We start from the raw sequence: 18,851 nt of genomic DNA, 5'->3' as shown, positions 1-18,851 counted from the left end.
GGGTGTGAAGTGCTAACATTGTGAGTTTATTTATTTACTTATCTATCTATTTATTTACTTTTTATGTGTTGCTGAAGATAGAACTCAGTGCCTTACAGGTGCCAGGCAAGTGCTCTACCACTGAGCCCCAGCCCCAGCCCCTATTTTTTTTTTTTTTTTTGCAGTACTGGGAATTGAAAATTCTCTTGCATGCTAATGCTCTAGTGCTGAGCTTCATTCCCAGTTCTTTTTATTTTCTTTAAAGACAGGGTCTCAGTAAGTTGAACCTTCAAACTCACAATCCTCCTGCCTCAGTTTCCCCAGGAGCTGGGATTACAGAAGTGCACCATCTGTAAACCAGCATATTGTGGGTTTTTTTGTTTGTTTTTTTTACTGTACTGGGAATTGAGCCCAGGGATGCTGTATCACTGAGTCTACCTCCAGAGGTTCTTAGTTTTTTATTTTGAGAAAGGGTCTGGATAAATTGCTGAGGCTGACCTTGAACTTTCTATCGCCTGCCTCAGCCTCCCAAGTAGCTGGGATTAAAGGCCTAAACCACCAGGTCCTGGTTATATTGTACAGTGTGGTTTTAATTTTCATTTCACTAGTGATGGATGATGTTGAGCATCTTTGCATGTGCTTATTGGTCATTTGTGGGGTTTTTGTTGTTGTTGGTTTTGGAGGAATGTGTATTCAAGTCCTCTGACCATTTTTAAAAAATTATTTATTTTTTAGTTGTAGTTGTACACAATACCTTTATTTTTATGTGCCTGGGCGAGCCCTAGAGTGCTCTACTACTTAGCCACAACTCCAAACCCAATTCACCCCCACCTCTCTGACCATTTTTAAACTGAATTGTTTGCCTTTTTTGTTTTGCTTTGTTTCTTAGTTTCTTGAAAATGTCCTCTGTTGCAGGTCCCTGAATTATTGTCTTGACAGTACCATGTTCAATAGTTTCCTTGCTATATGGTATGACAAGACATTCTATCTATAGCCCTTTACCTTTCCCACATCTGGAATGATTCATTTCAGGGACAGGAAATAGCATTTTCAGTAGGGGTGCTCTTTGTTGTCTCTAGGTCCTTTTTTTAAAACAACATTAAGAAATACTTTTTTTTTTATCCTTTTTTAGAGAGATAAACACATCTTGAGTTCATACTTACAATTCTTTCTTTTCTTTTCTTTTTCTTTTTTTTTTTTTTTTTTTGACTAGGGATTGAACTCAGGAACACATCCCAGCCCTATTTTGTATTTTATTTAGAGACAGTGTCTCACTGAATTGCTTAGAGCCTCACTGTTGCTGAGGCTGGCTTTGAACTTTGATCCTCCACCTCAGCCTCCCCAGTTACTGGGATTACAGGAGTATGTCACAGAGCTGTTGTTATTTTTTGATTTGTCTTATCCTTAAAGTCTATTTTAACAGGGATTAACAATCAAAACAACTGCTTTAAATAATTGTTCTGATAGTAAACCCACAAACCTTTTTATATCATTGGATTCAGTGGTTCTGTGTTACTTTTTTTTTTTAATTTTATTTTTTAGTTATAGTTGGCCACAATACCTTTATTTTATTTATTTATTTTTATGTGGTGCTGAGGATCAAACCCAGGGCCTCACACATGCCAGAGGACTGCATTACCACTGAGCCACAACTCCAGCCCAATTTATTTGTTTTTATGTGTTGCTAGGATGGAGCCCAATGTCTCACATGTGCTGGGCACGTGCTCTACCACTGAGCTACAACTCCAGCTCCACTTTTAACTTTTATGGTTTACTTTTATTGTCCATGTGAAAAATTCAAAAGAACCTATCAAAAAGCTCCTGGAATAAATAAATGAATACAAAAGTCAGGGGATGTAAGATCAACCTACAAAAGTTAATTGCTTGGGCTGGGGCTGTACCTCAGTGGTAGAGCGCCTGCCTCGCATGTGTGATGCACTGGGGTTCCACACGTAAAAAGAAAAAAAAAGCCCATTGACAACTAAAAAAAAAATATATATATATATATATATAAAGATTCAGTATAGTTGTAATATGGAAGGTGAGGGATGTGTGGCTGAAAAATCAAGCAAAGATTAGATATTACTACTACTCCTAACAATAATAATTGAGCCAGGATCTGAATACTGAGTAGCAAATAGACTAGTAGCAATATATTTGAATCTTACCACTTTCTAGATAGACACAGGGAGGCTAAAGAAGCAGCACAAACTACACAGCTACAAGTAGTAAAGCCTGTGTATAAGCCCTGACATCCAGGTTCCAGAGCCCAAACACTAGCACTCTGTTGCTTGACCCTGTGGGTCCACACAAGAAAGTAAGACTTAATCCCAAAGGTGATGATACTCTGATTTATTTTTTAATTTTAATTTTTTTTTTTTTTTGTACCTGGGATTGAACCCAGGAAGACTTAACCACTGAGCCACAATTACAGCCCTTTTTTATTTTTAGATAGGGTCTCACTAAATTGCTTAGGGCGTTCCTAAATTGCTCAGGCTGTTTTTGAACTTGCAATCATCCCTGCTGTAGCCTCCCAAATTGTTGAGATTACAAGCATGTGCCACCTCCCCAGCTGAGACTGATTTTAAGCCAATGAGAGATGGAACCATGTTTGCATTAAAAAAAAAAATTATAAGTTGTAGATGGGACAAAATGCCTTTATTTTATTTATTTTTTATGAGGTGCTAAGGCTGGAATCCAGTGCCACACACGGTCTAGGCAAGCACTTTACCACTGAGCCACAACCCCAACCCCCATGTTTGCTTTTTAAAAAGATGATAATCTTTGACTATTCTGGAGGCAAAGTGGTCAGAGAGGAGTGTGTAACCATAAGCCAGCAAGACTGGCCAAGGGGACAATGGGAATGGGAAATGGGGACTGACAAGAGAATTACTAAGGAAATGGCAGGACTTGGTGACTAGAAATGGGATATGTGGGAGAAGGAAGAGTCAAAGATGAGTTTTTCTGCCTCATATTGGCCACTCAGAGGAAGTGCAGAAGGACTGAGAAGGCGAGATGACACAATCAACTGAGGGTATCCAGTAGGCACTAGACATTTGGATCCAGAGGTGGGGGTGGGATTCAAGAGCCCTGAACCTAGAGGTGACAGCAAAAGCCAGGGAACATTTGTAGCATGAGGACAGAAGACTAAACCCTGACAAAAACAAGGACTTAAGAACAGAAAAAGAGAGACTGGTTGGGGAGGTCAAGACCAACAGCCCAGTGCCAAGACAATCAAAGAAGTGTGCTCTTAGAGAAGTTGTTGGAAATCAGGGTAAGGCCAGGCTGGGGAAGCATCTATGGGCGTTGACACCTCTGTGTCCTTGATAATTTTTTAGAGAGCTGCTGGCAGGAATGAGGGTCAGAAGGGCAGAGGTGAGATACAGTATGACCTCCTTCCCCATTTGGCCTGTTGAACTCTTCCTTCAGGAAGCAAATGGGGTCTCTTCCAGTTTGGGATATCCCTCTTTAGAAGTTCTCAGCCCTGTCTCACTTGGGGAGCTTTAAAAAATACAAATGTTTATGATGATGGAAACCGGAACAGTGGTTCCCTGGGAAGGAGGGTTGAGGATCCACTGAGAAGAAACGTTTATGGGATAACCTTCTGCACTGATGGAAATGCCCTCAATTTTAAAAGGATTGCGAGTTGCATGGGTGAATTTATCAAAATATACACTTAACATCTTCTCATTATAAACTATGCCTCAAACATTTTGAGCACCAATTTTTGCAAAAGTATTAAATACCATGGTTCTTTTCTGGATGAGTTAAGTTAAAATCTCTGAACCCGTGGACTGGGCTTGGTATTTTGGAAGCCTCCAAACACTGTTAATGGGGAATCTGAGTCTTGCTGAAGGAGCTGATCGCCCACCTTTTCTGGCACGGCTCTATCTCGTTCCTTTAATTTGTTCTACTTAGTTGGGTCCCCGTTGGACTGTGAGCTCTGATATCCCATTTGATGAGCTCGGAGATCTTCACCTCGGACTCGGTCTTGAGGCCGAGTCTATTGCTCTGTTGGGTGCTGCCGGCGCGGTTCTGCTCAAGAAGCTTTTTGTTCCAGTCTAAGGGTTTTCAGAAACACAGTAAAATTTTTCGACTCCCGTGTATCAATCTCCATTTGCCGGCTACCCAGCTGTACAATGGTCATGAAGGGACCTGTCCAGCGTTGTGGCCAACCGGCCTCGTGGCGCAACGGTAGCGCGTCTGACTCCAGATCAGAAGGTTGCGTGTTCAAATCACGTCGAGGTCAGTTGCTTTTCTAAAGTTGCTTTGGTTTAATCCTACTCTCAATTTTGATCCAATTACAGTACTCGGAGAAGAAACATCTCTTAAAGGAGCAGGAAGGGGAAGGCTTCTGATGAGAAATTCCGTGGCCAACCCGTCCAAGGACCCTTGTGATTTCGCTGGGATTTTTTTTGCAGTCGATTCAGAAAATTCTGTGACAGGGGAGCTCCCAGAGACAGATTCAGCTCTCGACTACTCAGCCTAGAAGGAAGAGAGGTGAGCACTCGCGTACCTGAGAGTATGGCTGGGTCTTTGTGAAATCTGTTGGTAGGGATGGGCAGGATTCCTGTAAATGTGTTCTCTTTATAACACAACCATAATCCAGCTGCAGAAGTAAGAACAGGGGAGTTAGTTCCCAGTGAGAAGAAGACAGTGACTTCCTATACAGACGAGGTGGCCGAGTGGTTAAGGCGATGGACTGCTAATCCATTGTGCTCTGCACGCGTGGGTTCGAATCCCATCCTCGTCGGTTCGCGATTATCAAAGTCTGCGTTTCATTTTGTAATCTGTAGGTAAGAATTTCTCTTACCTCTTTTCATTGGCCTAGATTCAATGTTTCAGCACCACCCCTGCATTCTTTCTCTTCCCAGAACTTCTGTACTACTATTTCCTGCACTATAAAAATTATTAAACCCGTATATTTACCTGGTACAGAACTGACCTGGCCAGGAAAGTAAGGTTATGCATACCTTTGGCGGGCGCCGTGGCTTAGTTGGTTAAAGCGCCTGTCTAGTAAACAGGAGATCCTGGGTTCGAATCCCAGCGGTGCCTCCATAGTTTCTTGTATTTTGAAACAAATATCAGACCTTGCAAGAGTTATGGTCCCTTATGGACCAGCTCTCTGTATTCATTTCCTCTACGTTCTTTGAGCCCCTTCGCGGAAACTTCTAGACGCTACCAGGCAAATCCTATTTTGGGGATCCTCCTCGTGCCCATCACATTTATGCCTGATCCTGAAGCTGGTGCTTCAGTAGTCGTATCACCTGTGTTTGTCAGTATTGCAGTTTGGCTGTTAACTTATCTAAGTGCTCAGCTGGTCAACTTTTTTGCATCCTGAGTTTCCTAGAACAAATGATCAGTTATAACTCTCATGTAACTTCACTTTCTAACGTGGTGGTCAGGTGGCCGGTTAGCTCAGTTGGTTAGAGCGTGGTGCTAATAACGCCAAGGTCGCGGGTTCGATCCCCGTACGGGCCAGGACGGTAAAGTTTTGCCAGGAAGGAATCACTGTGCTTAATATTTTCTAAGGGGGAAATGGTAAACAAGGAAAGCGATATCGTGGACCTGGGACTATTTCATACCCAAAACCTACTCTAGTTTAGTTCATTATGGATAATTTGAACATACAGAGAAAGTGAGTTCTTTCTGTGATACCTAAATTTCATCCCTATAATGTGTACGGCGACCTTAGTTTGTGTTCTGTAAACAGAAGACTGCCAAGAATTGGGACAAAATTGTCTCAAATAATTACATTTGGACACCATCAGCAGAGTATGGCAAATGGTCAGGAATAGAGCTGTCAAGTATTCCCCATGTTACTCCACAGGCAAGATGTCCAGCAGCCAGCACCTGCCTGTCCATTAAGACCTAAGAAGATAATTTGCTTCCCCTCTTCAAGAGAATCTTGCTTGCATTCTCTGGCCCCCTGTGTGTGATTATCTGTTTCACATTTCCCTGCAGATCTGCTGCCTACAGCAGGAACCCCCATATCCTTTCCCATCCAATCTGGGACCCACACCCCACTCTCAGCCCCCACTCCAAGGGTAGCTCCATGACCCTCATATTCCCATTCCTTTGGATAATGGAATCCTGCCACCCCACAGAGATGCAGCCTCAGCCTTAGCAGCAGCAGCACTTTAATTCCACAAAAACTCAGAAAGCCAAAATGGATCAGAACATTCCACAACAGGTGGACTTCAATACCAGCAACAATTGGACCTGAACCCTGAGAGCAGTGAGACACCTCCCACTTCACCCTCCACCATGCAATGTATTCCTCTTCACACCACCCCAGTTCTGGCTGGGGAAGTGGTTTTGTAGGGAACCAAAGGGCAGAAGCAGCTGGTTAAACATCTGCAGGTATCCATTCTTGCCTGCATGGTGTGTGGCCAGGGGCCACTCAAGCTCCCAAAGCCCCTGAAACCTGAGATGTGGCCACCAGAGTCAGGATGGCCACAATGGGGCTGGGTCTCCTCTGTTCCCTTTTTGTGATCTTGTATGGGAATCATGTTCCCACTCTGAAACCGAGACTAAGACTCTGGGTTCCCAGGCTTGGTGTTCTAGCTAGGGAGGAGAGTTGGAAAGAACAGGGTAGCTACAGATGGCCAACTGAATAGAAGCAAGGCAACATCCCATCCCACCAGGAGAACTTCCCCCATATACACCTCCCTAAGACCCTTCGAGAGGGCACGGGCCAGCTAAACGCATTTGGAAGAACCTCCAACACCCAGGTCTTCCCACAGCGGGCAGTTCCCACCAAGGCTCCTTGAAGAGTCCTTAGGATCCAGCTGGGCCCTGCCAGGACTAGGCCCCGCCTCTTCATCTCTCCAGGTCACTTGCACAGGGCCTCCAACACCTCCAGAGTGCGTCGGATGTCTCGGACTTGGCGCGCCAGCCCCTGAACCGGCTGCAGAGCCCTCTCCAGCTCCTCGCATCGCGCCAGCAGGGTGTACATGCCCTTAATACTCATGTCCACGGCTTCGCCTAAGGAGTCCACCGCATCGCGGTAGGTCTGAATGCAGCCCACGCTCAGCGCTGTCAGCTCCTGCACCGCACCACCCAGCCCGCGAAGCAGGCGGTCCACCCGGCTGCCCAGATCGCGACTCAGCCGTTCCAGATCCCGCAGCACGTCAGGGTCGATGGGCGGGATGGTAGGAGTGGGTGCCGGTGCTAGGCAGGGACGCACTGGAGCAGGGGGAAGGGGCGGAGCGACGCCGCTCAGACGGATCTTGAGTTGCAGGTTGTTGGCGACAAAGTGAGTGAGGTCTCCGTGGCGGCTCACAGTGCCCTCGAGCTCCAGGGGACTGGAAATAGTGGCACGGCGTCCGCCGCCCGCGCCGGACTCCGCACCCCCTGCGGACCCCGCGCCTCCGCACGCCCCACTGAGCCCGTCCAGACTGCGGCTGTCCTGAAGGCGGCTGGAGAACGAGCGGCTAGCCCTGCCGGCCGCTGCCGCCTCCTCGTCAATGTCTTCCTCTTCCTGCTGCGGCTGTTCCACATTCATTTCGACGCCTCCCGGGCTCCCTCGACGGTCGATCCTCTCGGATGCAGGCTTGTCCTCCGACGGCTTAGGATCCTTGTGTCGGGAGGACAGGTTCGGGTCGTACTCGGAACCTGGCTCCCCGCGGCGGCTCCGGCTCCCAGACCGCGTCGCTCGGGGGCCGGGCTCGTTTTTCCAAGCCTCCGGTTCCAGCCGGCGGACTATGCTGCTGCTCGAAGTCTTCGGGGACGACCTGGGTTGGCGGCTCGCGCCCCCAACGTTCTTGGCCTCTTCCTCCCCAGACACCCTCAGGCCTGAGGGTGGCTTAGAGGGCGTTCCACCCTGCCCACCGCAGAAAATCGCGGCCTGCTGTTCCGCTAGAGCTAGAAGGTCAGCCTCCGACCCGGGCCGCCCCCGAGACGACTCCATACTGCGGGCGGGGGCCGGAACGGAGGAATTGGTCCGCCCGGGCTCAGGAGGCAGCCGCGGCGCCTTTAAGGGGCGTTGGTAGAGCCGCGCCGATTGGCCCCAAACTGACAATGGTTGGACAGGAAGAACACTTTGATTGGTTGTGGTGACCAGGAAGTCCCGGAAGAAGAGCTGTTATTGAACATCTGAACACACACGAGAGCCAGCCGGGTGGAGGGAAGGAGGTGACAGCTGCTCTCGTTGCCCCGCCCTTTCAGAAAGTTGAAGGGGCAGGTCTTCAAGATTAAGGTTCCGAAATACCGGAGCCCTGAAGGAGTGCAGCTCTCTTTCCGCCCATAATTGTCCCGTTTATAATTATTGCTTAGCAAACTCACCAACTAAGGACCAGATTCGGGGTTCCCCGAGACCCTTGGAATGGAAATAATATATCCTGCTTGGATCCTAGGGATTGAATCGTACCCACCTGACCAAGAAAAATACAACCAGAATTCTCAGCAGAGTATGAATAATTGGTTCTATTGTCCTGGGTTGACAGACCTAGCTGATGAACTGCCCAGAGCAACTCATTGTGGACAGCGATTCAGGGGCCCATGGGCTTTCCCGTACGTTTGGCATTCCTGTGTTTTCTGTCTCTCCCACTGGACGATGATGTGTGATTTTGTCCCAAGGTAAAATTCAAACGAGAATATCACAAATTCTGATAAGCACTTATTTTGCTTTGTTGGTGCGGAGATCAAATCCAGAGCCTTGTGCATGATAAGCATGTTCTGTCACTGAGCTACACATACATGTCCAAACCCCTCCCTAGGTACTTTTTTAGGATATAAAGGGTAGGGTTGTGATGACTGGACAGGCACTAGTTTAGATAAGGAGTTAAGCAAGACCTCTTTGATGAGAAGACATTTGAAAAGAAACACAAAGAGCTAGTCACCTTCCCGGCAAAAGGAAGAGTTGTGCTAAATCTCAGGGAGAAAAAAAAAAAAAGATTGACATATTCAAGGAACTGGGGATGGGGTGGGCAGGAGACAGTTGGGCAAAAAAAAAAAAAAAAAAAAAGATCAAGGGAGATCAAGGGGGAGGGGGAGGATTTAGAACCACAAACTAAAGAAACAGGCAGAGGCTACCTCATGCAGGGAGGGGCCCCGAAGTTCCTGTTAGGAAACAGAGATTTCTTTCAAGTGCAATGGTACAGCAGACATTGGAAAATATAACCAAGACCCTGAGACATTGGTGTTTATTAAAAACATCTCACTCCTTAGCTGATAATGGATATGAATGTTCCTTTTTTCAAAAAAAATATTTTTTATGGTTTACTAATCCTTTTGTGAAAATTTCACACAATCTCCTCAGATAATGTCACTATAGAATCTTTACTCCTGCTTTTTTGACAGCATCAACATTGCCCTTTGCAGTTTGCAGTCCCCTGAATTTCTTCATTCTGTTCTTGTATTCCTTTCATTGTTTTTTTTATTTGTTCTAATTAGATAACATGACAGTAGAATGCACTTTGACAAGTCATACATAAATGGAGTATAACTTCTCATTCTTCTGGTTGTACATGATGTAGAATCACACTGGTCATTTAGTCATAAATGCACATAGGGTCATAATGTCCAGTTCATTCTACTATTCTTCCTACCCCTATAGCCCACCTTTCGTTGTTTTCTTGAGGTCTTCCTATAAGAGGCTGTATCTTACAAGCCTGTGTTGTGGTTCATTTCTCTTTACACAATCCAAGGAATTGTAAACCATGCCAAAGCTTGCCCTCATAAAAATGAGTTCTGGATCCAAGTACAAAGATGTCATCTGATCATGGACACAGAGATAGACTGAGGCAGTGTCACACCTGCATTCAGAAGTGCAAGTGCCAGAACTTCCCAGTACTCACCTTCAGGTCTCGACAGCATCTTAGGCAGCCAACTCTGATGAGAGTAGCTCACTGTTTGACTAGGCCTGAAGAACTCACAATCACCAGTTGTCTTTGTCTTTTATTTACCTGCTGCTTGATAAAAACCCTCCCTCTAGTCTTAAAAAGGCTATATATATATTTGGGCTAGGTGTATATTCCTTAGAAGATAGTAGTACCTCCCTTGACAATGAGATGCTGAGCACAGAAAGGGAATGATGTGATGGATTCATTTTTGGGAATTATTGGCTGTTGCATGAAATGTTTACAAGGGGACTAATGGGGACAGGTAGGGTAGTAAAAAGAAGGTTACAAATATAAGAAAATGATGGCTCAGCCTAGTGTGATACAGTACAATTGTGCAAGTGAACATGTTTTAGATGCATCTTGAAGGTTTTAGTGGGTAAGTGCTCAGTTAACCAATGTGTAAGTGTAGTTTTTTATTCCTCACTCTATGAGGATTAATGAGGTGACAGCCTCCTTTATTGTGCCCAGGGATAGGCACATGACCCAAAGCTTATCAGAGTACTTAATACTTCTACCTGCAAATTGTCTCAGAGAAGGGAACAGAACATAGGCATGACCAGTAAAAGTCCTCCCCAGTGCTCCCCTGCACCTCTACACTAAGGGATAGAACCCAGGACCTCTTCCACGCCAGGTAGAAGCTCTGAAAGAGAAGACTGCAGGAAAGAATGAGGCTGATAAGTGACAACCAGAACCAGAGAAAAAAGATGGGAGAGGCATGTATCTTGGAAGCTCTTGAATTCCTGTGCCTGCCTGAGACCAGCCCCACCTTTATCCTTCCTATGATCTGGTTCCTTCACCACTTCCATCCCACCAAATCCTCATTCCTTCCTAAGTATTTCTTTCTTTCTTTCTTTTTTATTTTCTTTCTTTCTTTCTTTCTTTTTTTTTTTTTTTTTGGTACTGAGGATTGAAATCAGGGCACTTAACTACTGAGCCACATCCCCAGCCCTATTTTTTATTTTATATTAGAGACAGGGTCTCACTGTTTATTGCCTCGCCTTTGCTGAGGCTGGCTTTGAACTCATGATCCTCCTATCTCAGCCTGAGTCTCTGGAATTACAGGCCTGTGCCACCACACCTGGCCACACAATGATTTCTTTTTGCAGCAAATGGCAACTCCATCTTTCAAAAGCCTTGGGGTTGCTCTTGGTTCTTCTCTTTTCATCACAATTCATGTCCAATGCTTGGTTCTACTCTAAAATACATAGACACTGTTTCCTTCTCATTTGCTGCTCCTACTCCTCCTGCTTCACCTATTTTCTTGCCTAGATTATTGAAGTAGCTTCGCCAGTGGTCTCCTTTACCCTCACCTCTCTACAGTCTATTCTCAATAGAGTGCCAGAGAGATCTTTTAAACTATAAATAATGTAGACTGGGAATATGGTTCAGGGGTAAAGTACTTGCCTGGCATTCATAAGGCCCTGGGCTTGATTCCCAACATCACAATAAAATTAATAATAATAATAATAATATCACTCCTTTGCTCACAACCTTAAAATGCCTCTGTTTCCTTAAATAAAACCCAAGTCCTCACCATGGCCTGTGAGGTCTGTGGTCTCATCTATTCCTTTCTGTTCTGCTCTGGAGACATACAAACATTTGGTGTTCTGCCTCTGTCTTTCCACTGCAAGGATTTCACCAGCTTTAACCTTTTGTTTTGTTTTGTTTTCAGAGTTCTTAGACTTGTACATCAATTGACATGGCTGCCCCTTTCTCTTTTGTACACTTGTCCTTTTGTGTGTAATTATCTAATTTGTTATGGGGCTTTGCCTTATTTATTTATTTTAATGCCAAGAAAAATTTTCAACCTGAGTAGTCTTCCTTCCCTTACATCCTTCAGGCCCTTTTTTTTTTTTCCAAACTGGGGATTGAACTCAGGGGCACTTGGCCACTGAGCCACATCCCCAGCCCTATTTTGTATTTTATTTAGAGACAAAGTCTCACTGAGTTGCTTAGTGCCTGGCCATTGCTGAATGTGGCTTAGAACTCACGATCCTCCTGCTTCAGCCTACCCAGCTGCTGGGATAACAGGCCTGTGCCCTGTGCCCGGCTCCTTCAGGCCCTTTTTCAGATGTAACTTTTCAATGAGGCCTCCTCTGGCCACCTATTTAAAACTGTAGTCACACCAGGTGAGGTGGCTCATCCTTATAATCCCAATTACTTGGGAAGCTGAGGCAGGGGGATCATAAATTTGAGGCCAGCCTGAACAATTTAGCAGGGGTATTAGAGGTCAGTAGGTGCATCAGTTAATTTAAGACCACCCAATTTTGTTTCATGCCATACCATTAAAAAACAATCTGTAAAATCAGCACAGCTCTTCTATTAGATTTGTTCTTTTACATAATCAGTTGAGATATACAAAAAAAATAATTATAAAAAAACTACTAAAAAAAGAATCAAGCTGGATGTAGTGGCACGTTCCTGTAATCCCAGAGGCTCAGGAGGTTGAATCCGGAAGATCACTAGTTTGAGGCCAGCCAACTAGTGAAGCCCTAAGCAACTTAGACACTGTCTCAAAGTAAAAAATAAGCCAGGTGTGGTGGCACTCGCCTGTAATCCCAGCATCTTGGGAGGCTGACACAGACTCAATGAGACCCTGTTTTAAAAAAAAAAAAAAAAGGAAGGGGGCTGGGGACATAGCTCAGTTGGTAGAGTGCTTGCCTTGCATGTACAAGGCCCTGGGTTCAATCTCCAGTACCAAAAAAAAAAAAAAAAAAAAAATATATATATATATATATATATTTGGGCTGGGGTTGTGGCTCAGTGATAGAGTGCTCACCTAGCATGCATGAGATACTGGGTTCGATCCTCAGCACCACATAGAAATAAAATATTTTTAAAAAGAGTTGTTGTTTGATTAAAAAAAAAAAGAAAGAAAGAAAGGCTGGGGATGTGACTCAGTGGTTAAGCAACCTTAGGTTCGACCCAGTAAACTCATCTTGAAGGATAACACGACAGGGCATGAGAGTTTGAGAGAGTCAGCTCAGCCTTCTGAGCTTATTTGAACATCAGAAATGTCAGCTAAATCCAGACAAAGTAGAAAATAATATCAGAATTTCTCAGATGATAAAGACAATGAGGTGAGAAACAAATTCATGCAGAGAATAGCTACTAAAGTAACCCACAGTTACCTTTATTAGTATACTCCTAAAGTGGAGACTTAAAATGGTAATGTGACATGGGACCCATAAAGAAGGATGAAGAGTATAGGCTCAACCAAGGACCCATCTATATGGAATACATCAAAAGCCAGAGTCCCTGTCTACCCCACAGATGCACTTTGCTTGAGTCTGCCTGGGATTCCTGTCCCTCGTGTGCTGCCTCCCTTCTGACTCAACCAAAAGTCCCTAATAAATCCTTGCCTATGCTTAAATTCTTTCAGGTTCTGGTGTTCATTTCTACAACTCTGGGTCCAAAAACCCAAGCTTCCTTAACGGTGTTAGGTTTGTTAACAGAGGTGACAACAGGGGCTGGGAAGATGGTCTACTCCTGGCACTGTTCATCATCACCAGGCAACAGGTGAAGGCCAAGAACTGCCACACTTTGACAGCCTGTAATCCCAGCGGCTCAGGAGGCTGACACAGGAGAATTGCGAGTTCAAAGCCAGCTTCCGCAAAAAGGAAGGCACTAAACAAACTCACTAAGACCCTGTCTCTAAATAAAATACAAAAATAAGTCACTGAGCTCAGCTTCCAGGATGGGAGGAGAGGTGGACACCAGACCAAAAGAAACAGAGAATAACTGTGGATGGATGAACTACTGCCTGTCTGTGCCTGAGTGAGTTAACAGTCTGGTGTATATTCTTCCATGGACACCCCCTCCCATTTACACACAAATATAAAATTCCCTTGTTTGTTCTAAAAATGGTATTGTAGCTGGGCACGGTGGCTCACACCTATAATCCCAGTACCTGAGGCTGAGACAGGAGGATTGCAAGTTCACATAGCTCAGGTCCACATTGTGGACCAAGTTCAAGGCCAGCCTCAGCAAATTAGTGAGATCTTTAGCAACTTAGTGAGAACCTGTCTCAAAATAAATAAAATAAAATAAAAGGACTGAGGATATAGCTCAGTGGTAAAGCAGCTCTGGGTTAAATCCCTAGTATCAATAAATAAATAAATAAAAATAGTGCTCTCTACTCTACAACTAGCATTTCTTGCCAAATACATCATGGATATATCTTCAAGTCAGTAGATAGAGATTTGGATTAAGAACAATTAAATTTAATTAAAAACTTAATTTTTAAAATTTGAGAGACTGTCTTGCTAAATTGCTCAGGCTGCCCTCAAATTTATATTTCATAGGGTGTTATTTCCCAGTTTGTTCAACTATCCTCACTTCATAGACAATCAGATGATTTCCAGTCTTCATTACTACCAACAAAATTACAACAAAGTCGTTTATATTTATGAATCTGTGCTTTTATTTTTTCAGGGTAAATTCTACAAGTAGGATTGCTAGGTCAGAGAGTATTATGTTTTACATTGTCAGATCTCTTTCTTAACAGACTGTAACAAAGCCAAGTGTGGTTGTGCACACCTGTAATCTCCGAGGATCTGGAGGCTAAGGCAGGAAGTTCGAAAGTTGCAGACTAGCCTGGGCAATTTAGCCAGACCCTGCCTCAAAATGAGAAATTTAAAAAGGAGCTGATGGTAACATTCAGTGGTAGAGTACTTGCCTAGCATGTGTGAGGCCCTGGGTTCAATCCCCACCAGGGCAAAACAAACCAAGGTGAATAAATGAATGCCCCAGTCAGCTGGACTCAGCATTTTGATATCCTTTCTCAGAAAAAATGTCAATGAGGACAGTTTTTCCCCCACACCCCAACAAACTCTGTTGTGTTGTTTGAGTTGGAATGTAGTTGAGTGGGATGTGGGGTGGAATGCAAGGGAGTGTGTGGGCTGTGGAATTATTTCATGTTTCTGCATCACATTAGTGGGTGGCTCCTGCTCTAGATACTTGGAATTCTTGTGGGTGAGGAGGTGAAGGCTCTTAGGAAAGTCTCCAAGGGAATAAGCACAGGTCTCTGATAAAGGTCTTGGCTCAGATCATCCATTCTTCCCATTATTCTAAGACAGAAAGCAGTATTCTAGATAGGGGGAAGAATGTATAGAAAAACCCTGAGTGGAAATGAGTTGGGTATGTTCAAAAAGCAGGAAGGAAGACAGGGTTTCAGCAGTTAGAAAAAGAAGGGTAGTTCAAAGCCAGCTTGGAATGGTAGAGAAGGGCCAGGTAGGTGTCTTATAGAAGAAGGGCTTACTTGAAATCACGTGAGAAGGTTTAAAATATATGGGTGCCCCAGCCTCAACCCAGACAATTAAATCTGAATTTCTTTGGGTGAGGTCTGGGAGTTCTAATGTGCAGCCAGGGTTGAAAACCCCTCATAGGAGACCTTGCCAACTATGTGGAGTGTGAGTTTTATTCTAAGTACACTGAAAAACCAAGGGAGAGATTATTTATTTTTGGAGAGGAGGGGGAAGGATGCTGGAGGGATGCTGGGCCTTGTGCATGCTAAGCAGGTGCACTACCACTCAGCTACATCCCCAGTCCCCAAGGAGGATTCTAATTAGGGGAATGGCATGCTCTGACTTGGACTTTGCAATTAACAAACTTGAAGTGACAGGAACAGAAGGAGGGAGAACAGTTAGGAGACTGTTGCCATCCTCAAGAGAGAAAGGACAGTGACTTGAACCAGCATGAGAACGATGGGGTTTGTGCATAATTAAAGTGGGGCTGGAGCAGGTGATGTGGCACATACCTGTTTTCCCGGATACTTGGGAAGCTGAAGCCAGGGAATTGCTAGTTCAAGACCAGCCTGGGTAATAATGTAAGACCATCTCAAAGAATAAAAAGGTGGGCATGGTGGTCCATGCCTGTAATCCCAGCAACTTGGAAGGCTGAGGCAGGAGGAGGGAAAGTTTGAGACTAGCCTCAGCACCTTAGCAAGGCCCCCAGCAACTTAGTGAGACCCTGTCTCAAAATAAAAATAAAAAGGACTGGGGATGTGGCTCAGTGATTAAGTGCCTCTGGGTTCAATTCCCAAACCCCAGTACCAAAACAAAACAAAACAAAACAAACAAACAAACAAAAAACAGAATAAAAAGAGCTGGGGATATAGTTCAGTGGTAGAGTATATCTGGGTTTGATCCAAAGAAAGTGGAGCCAAGACTTGGTGGATTTATTTGACTAGCAGTGGAAAGATCTGGAAGGTGGAGTAGGGAAACACAAAAGAGAAACAAGATGGCGCTGGGGAACACGGCTCAGTAGAACAGCATTTGACTTTCATATATGAGGCTGTGGATTTGATCCCCAGAACCACGAAAAGAAAAAGAGAAATTAGGGATGAATCAGAGGTTTTTGATCTGAGCAACTGGATGAGTAATGGTGCTATTGACTACTAGGGGAAAGATGTGATATTTTGGAGGAAGGGAATGATGAATCAAAACTACTATTTTATTTATTTTGGTACTAGGGATTTAACCCAGAGGTGTTTTTATCACTGAGCCACATCCTAAGCCCCTACCCTCCCCCCTTTTGGGGAGGGTACCGGAAAGGAAATTCAACTCAGGGACACTCACTCGACCAATAAGCCACAACCCCAGCCCTATTTTGTATTTCATTTAGAGACAGGGTCTCACTGAGTTGTTTAATGTCTTCCCTCTTGCTTCAGCCTCCCCAGCCTCCTGAGCCACTGGGATGACAAGCATGAGCCACCATGCCCAGCCCCACTTTTTTTTGAGACAATGTCTCACTAAGTTGCTGAGGCTGGTCTCCAACTTGTGATCATCCTGTCTCAGCCTCCTGAGTTGCTGGGATTTTTGTGTACCACAGAAACTGTTAAGAGTACTATTTTAAACACGCCAACTTTTTTTTTCTTTTTTTCTTTTTAGTTGTAGATGGACACAATGCCTTTATTTTATCTATTTATTTGTATCTGGTGCTGAGGATTGAACCCAGTGCCTCACACGTGCTAGGCAAGCACTCTACCACTGAGCTACAACCCCAGCCCCACATACATGCCATCTTTGTGAAGCCCATCAGACACATTAAGTGGAGATGCCAAAATGTCAATATCCAGCAGGGTAGGGAGGTCAAGGTGAGATATAAAAATGTGGAAGTTGTACTGAAAGCCATGCCATGAAATGAGATTAATAAGTATAGCTGGGGAACAAAAAACAACCCAGTGGACCATCAGGGCTCAGAAGAGGACCCAGCTCAAGGGATTTAGAGCAATACCCTGGAAGCAGAAGGTGAGGAACGGGGTATTTCAAGAAGAGAACGTCATTCATGTTGAATATGGCTGGGAGGTGGAGTCTGAAACGGCCCATCAGATTTGGCTGGAGCAATTTTGGTTACCGATGGGTAGAGGTTTGGGAATGAGGGGATGGACATAGGCCATGGTGAATGAGTGGTAAAGAAGTCAGTGTAGACCATTATGCTGTGAGCAGAGCCCAGAAATTCAAAGATATTGGAGGATGTGAAGGTCAAATAAACTTTTTCCTGCTCTGTTGGGGGTTGAACCCTGGGTTTCACACATGCTAACTAGGTAAGTGCTCCTACCACTGAGCTACATCCCCTGTCCCTATTCTTTTGATACCAGATGTTTATATGGTGATAAGAATCATCCAGAGAAAGAAAGAAAGAAAGAAAGAAAGAAAGAAAGAAAGAAAGAAAGAAAGAAAGAAAGAAAGAAAGAAAGAAAGAAAGATAGATTAATGGTTGAAAAGAGAAAGGGGACAATTGCTTGGAATGAAACTATCAAATAGTGAGGTCTGGGTTCAGAGCACACCTGTAGGGGTTTCCTGACAAAGGTGAGAATTAGGAGGCAATAACACTCTTGAGAGCTGGTGATTAGAATAGGAAAAAACCCTGTCTGTTCCTGCTGTTTCTGAAGTGTAAAGGGTACTCATAAGAACTGGGCCTGCGAGGAGCTCTGGGATCTTGAGGAGTGAAAAGCCACTCTCCCAAAATGGGGAAGTTTGTAGGAGTATTAGTGCTACCGGTGTAGGAAAATGGGTACCCTCCATTACTGCTGACGGGAGTGCAAGCTGTCCCACTTTAGATGGCAATTTGGCAATATCTACTGAGTACTTAGCTCTGCGGGTAGCCTACAACCTAGAATTGCCATGCCTTTCTCTAGTTGTGCCCTAAAGAAGTCCTTACATAGGTACAAGCAACAGACATTGGCCAGAGGGCAAAGCTTTGAAAATAATCTATATAGCTAGGCATGATAGCGCAGACCTGTAATTCCAGCAGCTCAGGAGGCTGAGGCAGGAAGATCATGAGTTCAAAGCCAGCCTCAGCAAAAGTGCACTAAGCAACTCAGTGAGACCCTGTCTCTCAATAAAATACAAAATAGGGCTTGGGATGTGGCTCAGTGGTCAAGTGCCCCTGAGTTCAGTAAACCCCCCCACACCAAAAAAAGAAAAAGCAAGAAAGAAATCTACATGTCATCAATAGAGTAGCTTCTTTAAAAAAAGAAAACCTAGAATAGCTTGGGTGAGGTGGTGCTTACTTGTAATCCTAGCTATTTGGGAGCCTGAGGTGGGAGGATCACCAAAGCCAGCCAGGACAATTTAGAGATAGTCTGTCTCAAAATTTAAAAAAGGATTAGGGATGTAGTTACTTCATTGATAGAGTGACCCTAGGTTCCCCAGACCTTGGGAGTTTGGGGAGGGAGTCCAAGTTTACAACTTAAAAACCTAGGAATATCCACATTAAGTACTGTAGTGTAGCAATTTTTAAAAACAAAGTACAGGGCTGGGGAGGTGGCTCAAGCGGTAGCACGCTTGCCTGGCATGCGTGCGGCGCAGGTTTCGATCCTCAGCACCATATACAAACAAAGATGTTGTGTCCCCTGAAAACTGAAAAGTAAATGTTAAAAAAAAAAAAGTACATGTACCCAAACTGTCAAAACCTTCTAAGATAAAATTGGCAAAAAGCAAGTGACAAAAATTACATACAGTGCAATGCAATTTACATAAAAGAAGTCCCCATGTGCTAAAAATATGCTCTTAATTTGCAGTC

The 18,851-nt window shown here is 44.4% G+C and overlaps 1 protein-coding gene and 4 non-coding genes across 5 annotated transcripts; 4 read left to right on the top strand and 1 right to left on the bottom strand.

Annotated features, from left to right (window-relative positions):
- The first annotated feature begins 4,156 nt into the window (after nt 1-4,156).
- Trnaw-cca (transfer RNA tryptophan (anticodon CCA)) lies at nt 4,157-4,228 on the top strand. Its single transcript has one exon. It is a non-coding gene; the product is annotated as a tRNA-Trp (tRNA).
- Nucleotides 4,229-4,650: 422 nt separating this feature from the next.
- Trnas-gcu (transfer RNA serine (anticodon GCU)) lies at nt 4,651-4,732 on the top strand. Its single transcript has one exon. It is a non-coding gene; the product is annotated as a tRNA-Ser (tRNA).
- Nucleotides 4,733-4,960: 228 nt separating this feature from the next.
- On the top strand, nt 4,961-5,034 carry Trnat-agu (transfer RNA threonine (anticodon AGU)). The gene has a single exon. It is a non-coding gene; the product is annotated as a tRNA-Thr (tRNA).
- Nucleotides 5,035-5,386: 352 nt separating this feature from the next.
- Nucleotides 5,387-5,460, top strand: Trnai-aau (transfer RNA isoleucine (anticodon AAU)). Its single transcript has one exon. It is a non-coding gene; the product is annotated as a tRNA-Ile (tRNA).
- A 642-nt stretch (nt 5,461-6,102) lies between these two features.
- Nucleotides 6,103-8,852, bottom strand: Borcs6 (BLOC-1 related complex subunit 6). Its single transcript, XM_026390514.2, has one exon. The coding sequence runs from the start codon at nt 7,889-7,891 to the stop codon at nt 6,815-6,817; it is 1,077 nt and encodes a 358-aa protein (XP_026246299.1). The 5' UTR covers nt 7,892-8,852; the 3' UTR covers nt 6,103-6,814.
- Nucleotides 8,853-18,851: the final 9,999 nt, after the last annotated feature.

The sequence above is a fragment of the Urocitellus parryii genome, chromosome 7, assembly GCF_045843805.1.
Source record: "Urocitellus parryii isolate mUroPar1 chromosome 7, mUroPar1.hap1, whole genome shotgun sequence".
Classification (NCBI taxonomy): domain Eukaryota; kingdom Metazoa; phylum Chordata; class Mammalia; order Rodentia; family Sciuridae; genus Urocitellus; species Urocitellus parryii.
This window is presented reverse-complemented; position numbering and strand designations above follow the sequence as displayed.

Bases quoted from the DNA above. Each gene is read 5' to 3' on its own strand.
- Borcs6 (XM_026390514.2), bottom strand. From the start codon at position 7,891: ATGGAGTCGTCTCGGGGGCGGCCCGGGTCGGAGGCTGACCTTCTAGCT.